Source organism: Drosophila subobscura, chromosome J (assembly GCF_008121235.1).
Source record: "Drosophila subobscura isolate 14011-0131.10 chromosome J, UCBerk_Dsub_1.0, whole genome shotgun sequence".
NCBI classification, from domain to species: Eukaryota; Metazoa; Arthropoda; class Insecta; order Diptera; family Drosophilidae; genus Drosophila; species Drosophila subobscura.
This window is the reverse complement of record NC_048532.1, coordinates 2,684,601-2,702,089: the sequence shown is the minus strand read 5'-3', so window position 1 is coordinate 2,702,089 and position 17,489 is coordinate 2,684,601. Positions and strand designations below refer to the sequence as shown.

The 17,489-nt window shown below is 38.6% G+C and overlaps 1 protein-coding gene across 1 annotated transcript in view; it reads left to right on the top strand.

Annotated features, from left to right (window-relative positions):
* Positions 1–338: 338 nt before the first annotated feature.
* The window catches only part of LOC117895008 (nuclear hormone receptor FTZ-F1), a 44,294-nt gene continuing 27,143 nt past the window's right edge, over positions 339–17,489 (top strand). The window contains exons 1-2 of the mRNA XM_034802357.1: positions 339–1,871; positions 2,846–4,157. Coding sequence (XP_034658248.1) covers positions 2,984–4,157 — 1,174 coding nt within the window. The 5' untranslated portion in view covers positions 339–1,871; positions 2,846–2,983. The remainder of the gene's footprint in view (positions 1,872–2,845; positions 4,158–17,489) is intronic.

Sequence of the window (17,489 nt, the reverse complement as noted above, 5' to 3'; positions counted from 1 at the left end):
ACAATAAGAAAACATTGTATATCCACAGTGTAAACTACTAGATGACGAAAGCTTGAAATGCGTTTCAAACTCGATAACACAGCGATATCAGTTGGCGCGCTCTTGGCAAGCGACAAAAGTTCCTCTCTATCGTGTATCGTGTGTGTAAGTGTGCATGGGAGCGAGCTTTGAGCTGAAAGCTTCGTTGCTTTCATATGATTGCCGTCCTTGTTCTTCAAATGCACGTTTAAAGGCCAAGAATAAATTCGTTGCTGCTGCTGTCCTTGGCCCCGCCACTCTCCGGAGATCCACATACGCGCGCACACATGCACAGACACTATGCGAGGGCTTTCCGTCTTCTTCTACCTACGCCAACAACTTTTGCTACTCTTTACTGTGTTCCCGTTTGCGTTTTGCGTTTGGCCTACAGACCCAATTTTTTGCTTGCGTTGTGCGCGGCTCCGCGAATAGTTTTTCCCGAAAAATAAAACCACGATCGAGAGGGAGAGTGCAAAATAGAGATTAAAGTGAAATTAAACGGTGCGAAAATAACTCTCAAGAATCGAGCGTTTGGCTGTGCATAAAATAATTCCCCATGTGTCCATAACGGGAGTGGAGTGAAGTGGACTGTGTTGTGTCCCATCGTGTGCCACTGCTAATGTGTGTTCCTCCGTGTGTGTTTTTCTGGTTTCTGCTGCCTGCTAATGTGCAATTTTTATGAAATTATCACAGAATGAGGCAAGGCGATAGATAGCGCTGTTGTTGTGTCATAGGATTGGAGCAGCAGGCCCGGCCTCCCCCCTCCGTAAAAGTAAACGCAACAACAAGTTCCCCACTATATCTCTATCTGTAGTGTGGCTGTGTGTGTATCCATACAGAAAACTGTGCTGGTGCTGTGTGTGTAATAGGAATTGCAATTTATACGTACCGTTGTTGTTGTACTTGTGGGAAGAGCTTTTCGCTTGTTGCGCGCGTGCGACTATTGTGCAAGAAGAGTTTCCCATTTCCCATTGCAATAATTTCATTCTCCTCTGCCGTGTGTTTGTGTTCCTCCCAGAAACCAAAATTCGTTGTGAAAAAGACCAGGCCAAAGAGGAAACAGGCGAAACAAGCCAGCGAATAGCAAGAGAATCGAGAAAATTGGCGCAGTAGCGCACAAAAAGAGAACGAATAGTGAGAACAACACAAAAAAAATAAAATCGCAAATGCGTTCGGCGTCGCTGGCTGTGTGTGTGTGCGTCTGGGCGTCTGTGTCTGGGTCTGGGTCTGGTCTGGTGTCTGTGTGAGGGGGGCGCAAAAAATATGCTAAAAAAGCTTTCGTCGTTGCCCCTCCGTGTCGTCGTCGCAGCAACAGCAACAGAAGCAGCTGCGGAAACTGTTGCTGCAGGCCGTGGCAGAACAAGAGCGAGAGAGGAAGCGATATACAGAGCAGAGCGGAGAGGGAGTGTGTGAGCGAGCGATCGATCCGCCGAAAGGGAGACAGCATTATGAATCACACGCAAGCTTTGTTTTGCGAATTATAAATTCGACTTCTCCACGAATTCCCATGTGAAGCGGAGAGGCCAATAGCAAAATATAGAGGCACAGAAAGAGAGAGAGCGAAACAAAGGAGAAAAGAAAACCAGCAAAAGTACAAGACATAATAATAGAACTTTTGCTTTCGGTTCCAACTGGTTTTCGTGCGCCCAAAGAGAGCTAAGGAGAGCGGGCGAGAGAGCGAGAGAGCGAGACCCAACCAGACAACAAAGAGGCGGCAGCTTCCTGCTGCTTCTTCTTCTCTTCGATCGTCTTGGAATCATAGCTGGAAACCGGGCGCATGCGCAGAAGCCGCAACGAAAGAACGAGAACGTGTAGCAGTCAGCGTCAACGTCAGCTACATACACATATATAAGGTAAGTCCAAGTCACAGTTCCCCCACCAACTTCTTCTTTAGCTCCACTTCCCTCCCCCACCCCTAAAGCTGTCCATCTGTCAGGTCTTTTGTCTAGTTGGGCGAGACCGAACCCAGGAGAACGAACCCGCATTCAACCCCTGTATGGAAACGGTTAAAGGGGGATTTGAAACGAAGCCCAACTAAACGAATAAGAAATAAGCCTAAAGTTAATTAAAGTTACATGCACAAGTATGTTTGTACATATATATATTTTCATACTTTACATATTCAAGTCTTGACAGAGTGGAGGATTACCAGTTATTCGGTTTTATGAAGTGGAAAAGTGTTTCCAAAGGGGGAGAAGAACCAGGCACGAACGTAATAAGCAAAGTTAAATGGATCTCAACTAGTACATATGTATGTATAAGAAAACAAGCACAAAATTTGTGGGGTGGGGCTCTGTTCTTAACTGAAGGGAAATCTTTTTGTCAGTACCTCTCCTACTGGTAAAGAGACTAACAGACTAGTTATATAGAACTATGAGAACTAGTGAAGAGGGTCCCGTTTCTTGGACACTTAATTCGGTAAAAATATACACACAAACATACGTAAATATGTACATACATACATACATATGTACATATGAATGTACATACATATGTATGTATATCTATTTTATGCTAGCATTTCTAAGATTTCCCGTAAATGTAATAATTTAAATTTAAAAAGGCATTACTTTAGGATATAGAGAGAAAATAGTTGCAGAAAGCTTACAAAGAAAAGCTCTCAAAGCTGTTTCTTACCTGTAAAGAGGTGACCTTGACATGCTTTTGTATACTGATATGTTTGCCCTTGACCTAGAATGTGTACATATATGTACATACATATGCACATTTCACAGGCGAACATGACCTTCAAGATGACCTTGTGTTGACTTAGGAATTTTCTGATTTGGATTATTTTTTATTTTAATCATTGTTATTTCTCTTGCAGAAATTATAAAAATAATTCTACCATCGTTACCTGGCATCAATCAATAATCCAATAACAATACACATCACAACGAAACGTACAAAAATAAAATTGAAATAATCTATATATAGAGAAAGGACACACAATATACCGTATAAGATGGACACCTTCAATGTACCTTTGCTGGCGGAGAGCACCAGCAGCAGCAGCAATTATGCGATAGCAGCAGTCACAGAGGCAACAAACAGCAACAACCATCATCATCATCTGCAGCACCAGCAAAATCTTATGTCCCACCATCACAAGGATCAGATGCTGGCGGCGGGAAGTAGTCCCATGCTGCCATTCCTCAGTTACTCTCAGCTGCAGCTGCAGCAGAAGGATACTACTGCTACCAGCAGCAGCAATGGTGCACAATCAGCATCCGAAGGAGCAGAAGCAGCAGCAGCAGCAATTGCCACAGATAATTTTGATGGCAGCCAATTGGATGGTGGCATCTCTCTGAGCGGCCTCTGCGAACGCTTCTTTGTAGCCAGTCCCAATTCTCATAGCAATAGCAACATGACCCTAATGGGCGCCCCCAATCCAACAACCACAACAGCTAGCCAGCACAACACTAACATCAACAACAACAACAATTTGGAGGCTAAAAACGGGACCAGCCTCACAGGTGCGGGAGCTCCCCAATCGCTGCAGAGAGGCGGAGGATCAGTTATCATCGAATCGGTGACCGTGCCTTCTTTTGCCAACATCCTCTTCTCCCATCGAAATTCTCAAGCCACATCGAATGAATGCATCGATCCGGCACTGCTGCAGAAGTCCTCACTATCCAGCAGCTCCATTATAGAGTACCATCAGCTGAAACCCCTGGCACCGAGTGCCACCAACTCGGCGTCCGTTTCCACCAGCAATTTCCTGTCCTCGAGCACCGCTCAGCTGTTGGATTTTGATGTGCAAGGCACTTCCAAGGATGAAAGCCATATAAGTACCACCACAACCACAGCTGGAGTGGGAATAGGTGCAGGATCGGGTTCGAGTTCAGGATCCGCATCGGGTGTACAATCAACAACAATCAGTGCCAATCAGACAAGAAGCTCGCTGCACAGCATCGAGGAATTAGCTGCCAGCTCCTGTGTTGCACCCAAAACCACCCAATCACCCAATGGGAACGAGAACGAGAACCACAGGACTACCACTAGTACAACGCATCAGCAGGAACAGCAGCAACAGCATCCCATACAACAAAGTGGCAATCACAGTGGATCCAATCTCAGCTCTGATGATGAGTCCGTTTCAGAGGATGAGTTCGGTCTGGAAATCGATGATCACGGAGGTAAGTCGAGCTCTAAAATAGTATTGTATACATATCTACATATATGTTTGCATAGTATCTACGATAATCCTTTTTATCTCCCTCCCCCATATTAGAAGTGGTTTGGCAATATTCTGTTGCTCTGCGAAAGATCTGCAGATGCAATTACAAATTCTGATTTCAGATTTCAAGAAAAAGGATAAATTAATAAATAAATACAACCAAAAGAAAAATAATGGAAAATTTCATGAAATAAAGTTTAAAATAACAAAATAAAGCAACTAATAATCATAAATTATTAAAATAAAACAGAATCTTATAAACATAACTTCTTCGATTTGGCAAGTCATTCATTTGGGTTTAATTTGAAGGATGTATTTACATATTAGATACTGTATTAGGCTGTTTTTAGCCGCTGCTGTATAAGAGACTGTATAAGAGCTCTCCTCCGCATGTATCTAAAGCTCGAAGGACTCAATTTGGTGTTCCTAGTAGTTGTAATGCACATTTTTATACCCGGTACTCGAAGAGTAAATAGGGTATATTGTATTTGTGCGAATAACGGTTGTATGTAACGCACAGAAGAAAACGTCGCCGACCCCATAAAGTATATATATTCTTGATCAGCATCAATAGCCGAGTCTATGTCTGTCTGTCTGTCTGTCCGTCTGTCCGTCCTGATGAGCGCCTAGTACTCAGAGACTATAAGAACTAGAGCCACCAAATTTTGCATCCAGACTTCTGTATGCTCACACTGTTACAAGTGTATTTCAAAAATGAGCCACGCCCCCTTCTGCCTCCGCAAAAGCCTCCAATTTAGAAGATAACAGAAAACTAAAAACGCCATTCCGTAGGGAATGACGATATCTATCAGATCACCAAATTGGGATCAGATTGGATCATTATTATAGCCACAATGAAGAAATTAATTTGCAGTGGCTAAACCCACCCCGTCCCGCAGCTTATATTTGTTGTTTACACATTCTCTCATTCACACTCTGCTTCGCGCAGTTTGTGGCCTCTGTCTCTGGCACGGCTCTGCCGCGACTCTGCCCTGACTCTTCAAAGTGTGTCTCTAGGGCAGGGTGGCGAGCTAAAGGAGCGTGTTGGCGTGAGTGGTGTTGTTGATGTAGATGACAGATGAAGAAAAAATTTGACAAATAAGCGCTGAAGTGCGATTGTAGATGTAGTATTGAGTGCTCGATATAAAAGTTGTGACGCGTAAGAAGCGTCTCACACGTCCCTTCTCTACATCTATAAAGCGTACCTAAACACTTTGTGGTTTTAGGTACCGTCTGGGAAATATTAAGCTTTAAGATGCAAAAATAATGATTTTTGTAAAGAAATTTTTACTTTTAAAACTCAGGGAAAGACGAAATAAATTATAACCTATGTCCTTTATTATACCCAGTACTCGAAGAGCAGATTGTATTTGTGCTCGAAAGTGGATGTATGAAACTTACATTTCCCACCTAAAGTTCCCACGTTCCACATAAAGTATATATATTCTTGATCAACATCAATAGCCGAGTCGATATAGTCATGTGTGTCCGTCCGTCTTGATGAGCGATGAGGATATCAGAGACTATAAGAGCTAGGGCTGGGATATCACACTGTTACAAGTGTATTTCCAAATATCGCCCGGCCCTACAAAGGCCGAAAATCTGATGTATCCACAATTTTTGTTTATTTGTTACTCATTCCACACCCTGTGTTGGCGTGGGAAGTGATGTAGATGTAGATATCAGATGTAGAAAAAATGTAAAATTCGAAAAAATCATGATGGTAAATACATAAGTATGTACAAATGTATGTATGTATGTATGTATTAATCACACTAAGGTTACATACATATGTGTAAATGTACATACGTACATATGTACATGCATACACTGACTGAGTTTCTGGTATAAGATTGGTGACGCGTACGATGCGTCTCACAAACGTCCCTACTTGTTACACTCGGTACTCGAAGAGTAAATAGGGTATGTTGCATTTGTGGGGAAAAGATGTAACACACGACCCCACAATAACAATGATCCAATCCCAGTCCAGTGATCTGATAGATATGGTCCTTTCCTACCGAATGGCCTTTTCAGTTTTCTTTTATCTTGAAAATTGTGGATACAGTAGTTTTTTTTGCACTTTGCGGGGCGGGCTGAAATTTCGAAATGCACTTGTAACAGTGTGAGCATACAGCCATCTGGATGCAAAATTTGTTGGGTCTAGCAGTTACAGACTCTGAGATGGCTAACTTGACTCGGCTATTGATGCTGATCAAGAATTTATATACCTTGTGGGGTCGGAAACGTAGATGTTGATGTAGATGACGTACATATGTATGTAAAAAACGCGCAAGAAGCGTCTCTCACGTCCCTTCTCGTCTTAACATATTTTTATACACTCACTTTCTTGTAGTATATCCGCAGAATAAAAATGTACAAATATTCGCCTCAAAAATCGTGATATGCGTGCTCGCCAATCAATTGAGGCAGACCAGACAGATAGACAGAGGCCTGCCAAATGTTGTTGATGCAAACATATGTACATACATACATACATACATATGTACATACATGAATCATGTAAATTTGTATATGCAGTTGCAGTTGCTTTGCTATTGCTGGGTCAGTGGTAAGCGTGTGTTTTTATTGACATTTAGCAATGTCAAAAGAACTACTCTGCCCCAACAGCTCCATCTTGTCAGCCTTCCATAAAAAAAACAAAATAAATTCCGTAAAAGTGAAACTTTAATTTCACATATTTTCATCCTCAGAGACAGAAAGAGATTGAAAAAGAGAGAGAGAGAGATAGTGAAAACGGAGCAAGGTCAGTTTGGGGCATTAGAATTTGGGTCAAGCTCAGGCGAGACTTTGTTGTTGTGGCACAGCACTCATTCGCTCGGGTAGCGTAGCGTCGCGTTGCATTGCGTTTTCTAATATTGGAGATTGGGCCCAAGGAGAAAAAAAACAAAAAGCGAAATTGCATAGAAATTTGAAGGTCATTGTGTGCATCAGCGCAGCGGCAGCGCCATGCTAGGCGTGTTCTCTCTCTCTCTCTCTCTTTACCTCTCTGTCTCTCTTTTACACACTCTGTTCTGCCTCAGTTGGTTTTATTTCGCAGTCGCCGTTGCCTTTGTCGCTGCCCGCCATTTGCCGGCTGACATTGACATAGATTGCAGCGTCGTGGCGCTGCTTGCGTTGCGTTTGCGTTGGCTGACGCTGCCTTGCGTCTATGCCTAGCGCCCCAAAGGATTTAAATGGGTCAAAGTCAGCGTCGGTAGCAGCAGCAGCTTGTTGCATGGCAAAAATAAATTAGCAAAATGCAGCAAATTGGGGCACGACATTGGCAATGCATATAGAATACACATACAAACGAGTCGAGTAGGTTGTATGTAATCCATATACAAATATACTGGTTCTATCGTGGAATGCATTACAAGGTCGCGAAATGAATGCGAAGGCTGTCGCTGTCGTAGTCAGCCAGACCCAGAGTCTGCCCCAAGGACCTTGCACCCCAATCGCTATGTGTGCGAGTGTGGATGAGGGTGTGTCCTTTGTTGTTGTGCTGTGGTTTTTCTACCTGTTCAAGGTCATTCTATATGCAAATCACGTCTGCCACTTTGTCTGATTCCCATTCTGGCCTTGGAGCTTGGGGCTTCGACTTTGAAAAAGGATTGAGATGCGACATTGATGCAGGTTTACATGTATGTAAGTATGTACATATGTATGGTTAGGTTGCATGAATTATGACTTGACTCAACCAAAATAACTAATGATCTTATAAGAAGGGTTAATGAGGCGCTTCTGAAAAATATTTATATTGAATTAAATGAATCCTCTTAACAAGAATAACTTACATATTGTAGAAACATTTTTGGATAATTACGAAATTGTCTTGTGCTGTTTTTGATGCTGCAGATTCAGAGGGTCTTTGTGTTCCAATTTGTGTTGAATTATTTTAGAAAAACACGTGGTACTTGGTATTCCTTGGTTAATTAATTAGTCGACAATTTGCCCAGGCAAGCGTAGAAATCCCTCACATTCTATCCTCCACATTGGTCATTCACACTCGCTTTATTTCTAATTCTAATTATTTCTCACGGATTGGTTGCCTGTGCCGTAAATGTTGGTAAACCGCAAATGCTGTAATGAAACCTCACTAACATATACATACATATGTATGTGTATGTATGTACATCAACACAGCAATAGAGCTTAGTCAAGCGATTAGAAAACAGAAATCTTGTAAATGCAATCAAGGATGGAACATTGAACAAAAGCGCATAAAATATCAAGTTTTGGTGTCTGCCCTCAAGAAGCACGCAATTGAAACAATCAACAAAATTAAAACTAACCATTCGAGTGATAATTTTAATGAAAGCAATTAAAGGAGGGGATTGAATGGTGCGAAAGGGGCTTTACTAAGTGAATGGCTAATGATCATTGGCTTATTACTTTTTCTTTGAATAAAGGTTCTCTGGGGAAATAAACTATTGAACTTTTGACTGAAATTCAAGTTATTCAAATTTAATTTTAAAATTACAAAACAACTACAACAATTTATTTTTACTTACATATGTACATATGTACATACCTACATAAGTATGTACATTTTATATACATACATATGTACATATGTATGTAAGTACATGCATACATACATATGTATGTACATACATATGTATGTAAATATATTAATAAATAGATATGATATATTTATAATATATGTACATATACAATACATAATATAGTTTGATTCATTTTTTTGTATCCAGTTCAAACTGTGCAAATGCTTATTCAATAAATAATATGATTTCAATAAAAAAAAAGTACATATTATTTACCCTACCCACCTGCCTATCATTAAAGCAAAAAGTTTCTTTTTTATTTATGTGCGTAATGCATATTACAAATGTTTGTTTGTTTTTCCTTTTTTATTGTTTTTTATTTTTTTGCTTTAACCATTTTGTTGTTGCTTTTCATGTAGTATTTGTTGTTAACCTTAGCTCGAATGAGAAAATGCCATTGAGAGTTTATGGGAGGGGGCCGTCGCTGTCTGCCTCCTCCGACAATCCCCTGCAGTCTGCCTCCCCCTGATGGAGAAGTGTGCTAATGGGTCGCTAGTTGACCCTGTGCCACTTTTACCTCTGCTTGCAACGCTGTCGACGCCAGCAGCGCTGTAGTGCACTAATTTTGCAATACACTAGTGGGATGGGATGGAATAGGAGACGGGTATCTGCTTTGTAGCGAGAGAGGCAAAAAGAGAGAGAGAGAGCCAGCGAGAATGCATGCGCATTGATTTTTAATTTTCTTGTGTTTTGCTTTTTTTTGCATCATAGTTGATTCTCATTTTCTCTTGCTGTCTCTGTTGCTCATCGGTATCTCGTTGCGCCCTCTCTTTCGCCTCTCCCTGATGCATTATAGTGGGTGAATGGAGTGGTGCTTGGGGTAGGGGGAGATGTAACGCCCTGACCTAGTTGCTTCTCAGTTTCAGACATTATTCTCGATTTTATTTTTTTTACATTTATTTATTTATTTAATATACCAGTGTAGAATTGTACGACTATAAATTCTAAACTACAATCTATACTGCGTTGCGTAATAACCATTAAATTTAATATCAATATCGTCAAATTGCAGTTTTCATAAATGAATACCAAAAATAAATGTATTTATTCTGGTTATTTCAATCGTTTCGTTGTATGTTCATCATTAATTTACTCACAGCTTTAATAGTTTGGTAAGGTAACTCGTATCGTTTGGGCATTTTCATATGTGTTCCTTTCTTCCTATATCTCTCTGTCTCTCGGAATAATACATATTTACGACCAACATCAAAAGCGTGGCACAAGTAGGCACGACTGCAATGGGGTTCTCAATGTCTTATCTATTCCTAGTCGTTGCGTATACGTAATGAGGGATATTTTTTTACTTTGAATTGCGTATATGTACATATGTACATATGTATGTATGTATGTCATGTGTGCGGGTATATCGTAATGAAATTCAATACTTAACACTCATGATTTACAATTATTGGCCCTAATCGATACTTATTATTAAGCCACGTTTAAATTAAAATAGTTGTTGCAAATCTTTATCAAATTGAAATGTCTATAGTATAATACAAATTAGTGTAAAATCATAGAAATAAATTCACATCCAGCAAACTCATCGATACTGTCTGAATTTTCAATCCTCCCGTCGCAATTACAGTTAAGTCCTGAAATGCCCTAACATTTGCAGAAAGTAAATATCCGAAATTCGAATAATGGTATTTGAAAGCAGATACTTTTTAAATGTTTACTGACGCCTGCATTTTCTGTCATTAATTAAAAAGACCCTTTAGCCTGAGATTACCCTTCCAAATTTATATCCCAAGTAGGGCGTTCTTCGGTCGCCCAAGTTTAACCGTTTGCAATCTTCAAGTCACAACTACGCACACAAGTAGTTTATTATTAAGAAAAAGGCCCCATGGACATACAAACACACGCTAGCAAAGTGGTCACAGAGCTTTTCGGTCCGAGAGCTTTTGCAGCGTGCATATACAAGTGTGCGATGTGATAGTGTTGCGTGCCTGTATTTGGACGCGTGTGTGAGTGTTGTCATAGTTGAGGGGCGCCAACTGCAAAACAATAAGGCAACTCCTCCTAAATGATCCTCATATCAGAGCAGAATGTAGGCAAGATATAGCGAAAGGAGATAAAGATATGTATGTACATATGTACTGCGAGAGCTTTTCATAATAGCATAGAGGAGTAGAGGAGCAAATGCACACAACCCAAATTACCAAGGCATGTGAGCTTTTTGCCACAAAAGCTCCAACAAATTAAAAACAGAAAGAGAACAAGAAACACAGAAAAGCCAATACTGATACAAACACAATAGCAACTCTTGCAGTTTAGGGAAATGGGGTCGGTCAACGTCACCAGCGACGCAAGCAGAGTGTGGACAAAAAAACGCGTAAAGACACGGAGAGACAAAGACGCAGAAAGTTGCTTGCACTTATCGCTTTTACCTTATCATTCCAGGTTAATTTCATTTCAATTGCATTTTGAAACCCTCTTTGAGCGGGTATTTTAATTTTCATCAGACATCTGAGCGTATCTACCTGTATGTATGTACATATGTATGTATGTATGTACATATGTACATTGTATGTATGTACATGCTTTTTGTTTTAGCTGACTAGCTTTTATGTGCTTCGATAAATTGTTGCGGCAGGTCTTGGCTATTTTTTGTTGTTTTTATTAATACATTTTTCAAAAATGATTTTTGCCATTTGATGTGCTCCACTCTCTCAGGAAGTACAGTGACTCTCAGCTTACATAAATGAACCAAAGATTTTTTCAAATTTTAAAGTTGTATAACTTCTGAGCGGTATAACTCAGCACTGAAAATGTATAACGATATACAAGAACTTACATTTCAACAAAATCAGCTTCATTTATTTTTAAACACAACAAATGCATAATTTCATCTTACAGCTTACTCGAACCAGATTCCTCAACAAACTTTTAACCAATTTATGTACATATGTACATGTGTAACGCACAAAAGGAAACGTTTCCGACCCCATAAAGTATTTCTTGATATATGTATTCTTGATCAGTAGCAATAGCCGAGTCGTTTTTTTAACTATAATTCTTGAATTTGAAATTTCATCTTCAGTCATCAACAACACCACGAATAACTCGGTTATTGCAACCAAAATGACAAAGCAGTGTACATACAAGGTAATACAATAATTTGGACGGTCATACGGTGATCATTCATATCATTCATATCCTAATAAATTCAACTCTAATTTTGGAATCTAGATTTTGTAATAGAAAAGAGCGTTTATTAAATTTGTATACAAATTGTTATTGCAAATAACGAAATAATTTACACTCCGAATTATTCCTGCACATGTACATATGTACATACATATGTATGTATGTATGTACACACATATGTACATACATACGTATGTGTGTATGTATGTATGCACATGTATTTATCTCTTTCTCTCTCTCTCTGTGTGTTGTATGATGTAACTATGTTTATTTTTCTGTTGTTATCACTCTTCTCATAAAATATTAAAATAAGCAAGAAATACTCGTATTTTTTGTGGTAGGGTCGTCTGTATGTATGTACATTTGTATGTACATATGTGTATGTATATGTACATATGTATGTGTGTACATATATTTATTTATTTTTGTAATTTGCTTGAAATTTAAGGTTTTTCTTGTTGCTGCTTTTTCCTTGCCTTTTCCACTGTCTTTACAGAGTCTTTCCCCACTCCACGTCCATTACCTGCTGCTGCTTCTATTCAGTTTCGTCTTATCTGCATCAGCTTCGAAACGAAGCGACACGACACGATGCGAAGCACTTTGCGAGCCGAAGTGTGACCAAAGCTTTCAGTTTCGTTCGTTTCTTATGCTGTCGAAGTGTGTGCGTGTGTATGTATGCCTGGTAGTCTGTGTGTTGGTGGCAGCCATCGTTGTTGTGCTTTTGATAGCGCTGACCCACTTTGACTATTTGCATGGCCTACTGCACTTGGCCAATTTTTTGTCTCACTCTGCCACACACATGACCAAAAACGAGTGTTAGAGCGAGATGGATGGAAGCCCCTCATCCCGCCATTGTGATATGCTGATTTGTTTCGCTTACATTTAAAAAAATGATATTACTCACAAGCGTTTGCTATATGTACACACATACATATGTACATGTATTATACATATGTATTTCTGTATAGTCAGCTCTGACTATTCCTCTCTTTGCTTGTATCTCTGTCATAAATATTTGTCGCAATCATTAAATGAGAAAATTAGATCATGGCATTGTAATAATTGCAGCTAAGCAAACACAAGACACGGGAAAGCAGAAATGAAATGGAAAAAGATATTGAAAAACTCTTTTCAAAACATTATAGATAGAGTATGTAAATGTTGGCTTTAGCTTCCCTGTGGTTCTGGCTTGGGCTACTTGCTCACGTTAACTAGTTCACGTGGACTAGTCTTTGGCTAGACCAGACTGGTGCAAAGAACCACATTGGGTGGTGCACTCGAGACAATGACATTAATAATTATTACGCGAATTACAAAAATACCTCCTGTCCGTCGAACTGTGTTTCTACTGTACAGGCATTGTAACCAAACATCGTTTGTTCGTTTTTTGTTTTGTTTTTCTAATAAATTGCATTTCAATTGCTTGAGCTAAAGCGATAACCAATTTTAACCAACCCGCTCCCAACTGCCAGTGTATTTTCAAAAAAATCCTATAATGTGTCAGTATGTAAGGGAAAGTTAGGGGTTTGGAGGGTTGGTCAACCAATTTTAGCTGAACCAACTCTGCATAGATTTTGATGAGAAATACCCTTACCATTACTTACAAAAATTGGGGACACAACATACAATTTTTTGTCGACTTTTCCTGAGTTTTAAAATTCGAAATTTCGTAAAAAATACCGCACAAAAATCATTTAAGCATTTCAAAGCGTAATATTTGCCAGACCGTAAGCTAAAACCACAAAGTGCTTGCGTCCACTTTTTAGCTGCATCAATCAGCTTTGCAGACAAACAAAATTCTTTACAACCAGATCTAAGATACTTAAGTAATGTGAAACAACAAAACGTTACCTCTAAGGAAACAGAAACAATATCCAGATTTTAAAAATTCTTCATTTTTAAGCCACATATCTTTCATAAAAAGTTGGTTTGGTTCCTTGAGGAAAAATCGTGTCGGGTAGTGTAAAAGGAACGTTTCCAACATTGAGCATTATTTTATGTATTAATCAATTCAATTGGCTACACAGTTTTTAACACGTTGTTGTCCTTACACATTGTACATAGTATGTACATATGTATGTACATACATATGTATGTAAGTAATGCGTTCTCTTTTCTTGAAGCTGTTGATGTCGAATATACTGAGGAGATCTTCAGCCTAGATCCAACTTCGAAGCGCGATTAAAATTCATTGGTTTATCCCTGAGCTCGTCTAACAGTTTCTGCTGAATAAAAACCCTTCACTTGGCAAGCAAATTAATTAGTTTTGACATCGTTGAACTTTAACCCCAAAGTGGTTGACAGCGTCATTGCCATTTTGTCATCATCATCATTGCTCTAGTCACCGTCTTTCCTCTACATTGTCAACCTGCCTACAGATTGTTTGTATATACACACATATGTATATAAGTACATATGTATACATATACATACATATAAACATTTGTCCTTCACTTGAATTACAAATGCAATGTACAAATAAAAATTCTCAAAATATAAAGCTATTTCTATTGTTGTTGGTTTTATGACTTGCCTAAAGTTAAAGTTGATTAAAACTGTTAAGATAGACTCTTTATATCTACACCTTTAGTTGTATACTGTTTTCTTTGCTGTTTTCTGTTTGAATGTTTTTTTTTTGTAATGTTGCAACAACATTTGATCTGAAAGGACACATGTGGTGCACTTTCTTCTTTCGGTTATGTGTGGGTTATATGTAGTTGTGCCTCTAACCCAATACCCCCTGCCCTGCTTTTGTAAACTGGGTCAATGCAATTTGGGTCACCTAGATTTGATTAAAAAACCAAGAGCCAAGAGTCGTTCAGTGGGGTCGATTCAACCAAGCCAAGCACAAGCCGAGTGCGCTCTCTATCCATATCTTTCTCTCTTTCTACATACACATACATATATGTACATATGTATGTACAGTACATACTCTCTCTCTTTCTGTTGGTGTAGAAGTATATACATATGTACATATTTATGTATATATTTACATACATATATCTGGTACATGGTTCAGTTGTTACTGCCGTAGCAAACAGCTGTGTGTGAATGATGGGTGGACTTGATGTGGAGGATGGGTCCAATAGCGAGAAAGGACCAAAGTGGGGGAAATGGAAAGCAGCAAACAGAAAGCATTCAAAACACACATACATACAAATGTGTATACATACATATGTATAAGATGCATCGAACATATCACAAAAGTGTTGTTAAAGAGATAACGGATGCAATGAAGAAAGGAACTGTCGGAAAATGAGCCAATAAAATTGTTTTAGAAAGGATTCACTCGCTCGATACGGAAATGTCATTGAATCTGACACAGGAAAAGGAAAATATGAAATTGGACATATGTATGTATGTACATATGTATGTATGTACATATGTATGTAGAACAGAGGAGATACATATGTACATACATACATACATATGTACATAAATATGTACTTACATACACATGTATGTAGATGTGCAGAAAAAAATCTGAAACAAGGAAATTAGGAAATTGATTGAGAGCATAACGATAACAGGCTTAGATGAAGCGGTTTAGACAACGTACATACATATGTATGTATGTATTTGCATATGTACATCTGTATTTTTGGAATGATTGTACATACATATTTACATACATATGTATATATGTATATACATACATATGTACATACATACGTAGATGGTAGATCCCTCTTAATCTTATTGTATACATACAAGTATAAAACCCTCAAGACACAAAAATGAAAACCATTCGAGTGGTTTATAAAACCATCAAAATAAACCCCTACGAAATGGATCACACACTCAAGCCATTAAAACATCGAATACTCCCCATTACTTATTCGGCATTCATTGCAAAGTCACATTAAACATTCAACCATATGGCGCATCAATGCGAGTACATATGTACGATGGGACTTTCCCTCACAAAAAGCAACAAAAAAACTGATGGAAAACGAACGTATTGGATATATGTATATATGTACATACATACATACATATGTATGACGAACTAAAGCGACAAAAATTTAACGTAAATTGATGAAATTGATTGGAAAAACGTAGTAAGAAGCCGTAACAAAATATAACCAAAATGTATTTCAAAATACAAAGCGAACCAGAAACAAAATCGAAACTGAAAAAAAAGCGAAAGTGCGTGCGATGAATAAGCAAAATTGCGCAAACGATCGTAAATGCTTCACGCTGTTCATTGTATCGGATACCCTAACGAAGAGTATTATTATTCTGTTGAGATGTTTGGAATCTAAAGTACTACCTTGTTTGCCAGTGATATAGGATCACAAGGCTATTGGCGACTATAAATATTTTTGCATAAATTAAATGAAAAATCGCTATAGAGAAGAGAGAAGCATTAGATCATAGACGGTCACCAAGCAAAAAAATAGATGTCAAGAGTTATGTACACATGTACATACATATGTAGCTGTCATGAAACGAACGATCTGATCTGCAAGGGTATCTAAGCTTCGTTTTACGAAACTCTTTTTCTTTTTTGTCTGGGTTTGTTTTTGTTGCCCTTTACACGCACCGCATACAAACAAACGCTGCCAAAAAAAAAAAAACTATCAGCAGAGATGGAGATAGAGATACCGAAAGAGAGTGTGTAAGTGTGTGTTTTGGGGGATGGTATGTGAAGCACCAACACAAAAAAGTGCGTACGCTTTTTTCTTTTGTTTTGTGGGTTTGGCTTTTGTTGCATTTTCAGCATTTTTTGTTGGGTTAGGTTCACTGTGTATTTGTTTCTCTGTCTATTTGAGAATCTGTCATAGCTTCGAATTTTTTTAAATATGTTGTAAGTAACTATGTTAGTATGTATTACTAAAATATAAAGCCCCGTGAAGCGTCTGCTGCTCTCCCTCCCACTCGACGAGCGGTTCACTCTCTCCATCCCTATCTCTATCTCTCTCTCTCTCTCTCTCTCTCTCTTACGCACACTCGTGCACATAACACACTCCTGTTCGTTTTCATTTTAATTATTTCTGTTTCTTTATTATTTTTTGTTTCTGTGCCGATTGCGTTGTTGAATATTTCCACTTTGTTTATATAATTTTAATAAAAAACAAATTATATACATCTGTATGTATGTATGTATGTACATACGTGCATTGTTCGTAGGTATGTACAAATATATGTATGTATACAGATGTACAAACATGTGTGTGTAAAAAGCTTCCCCAAAAGTGGGTCAGTGGGTCACCATATCTAACAACGAGTCAGGCAGCGGGCGACAGAAACGCCAACGTCGCAGTCGTCGTCTCTGACAGCACCCAGTCGTAGCCAATTTTGTATATCACTTTTATACAGATTTGGTTTTTCTCATAATTTTTCGTTTCTTTTTGGATTAGTCTTTGGCTTTCGTTTCTTTTGGAAATGGTAAAGAAAATTGTGTAGAATTAATTAAGAATAGTTTTGGCATTTCGCTTGCATTTTCAATCTCTGCCCTTTCAACCTTTTGATATTATGAGTAAATATTTATTTTCTGTTGTATGTTTTTGGAACACGAAAGGGACTTGCAAGATTATTTTGGAATGCCAATACATACATACATACATATG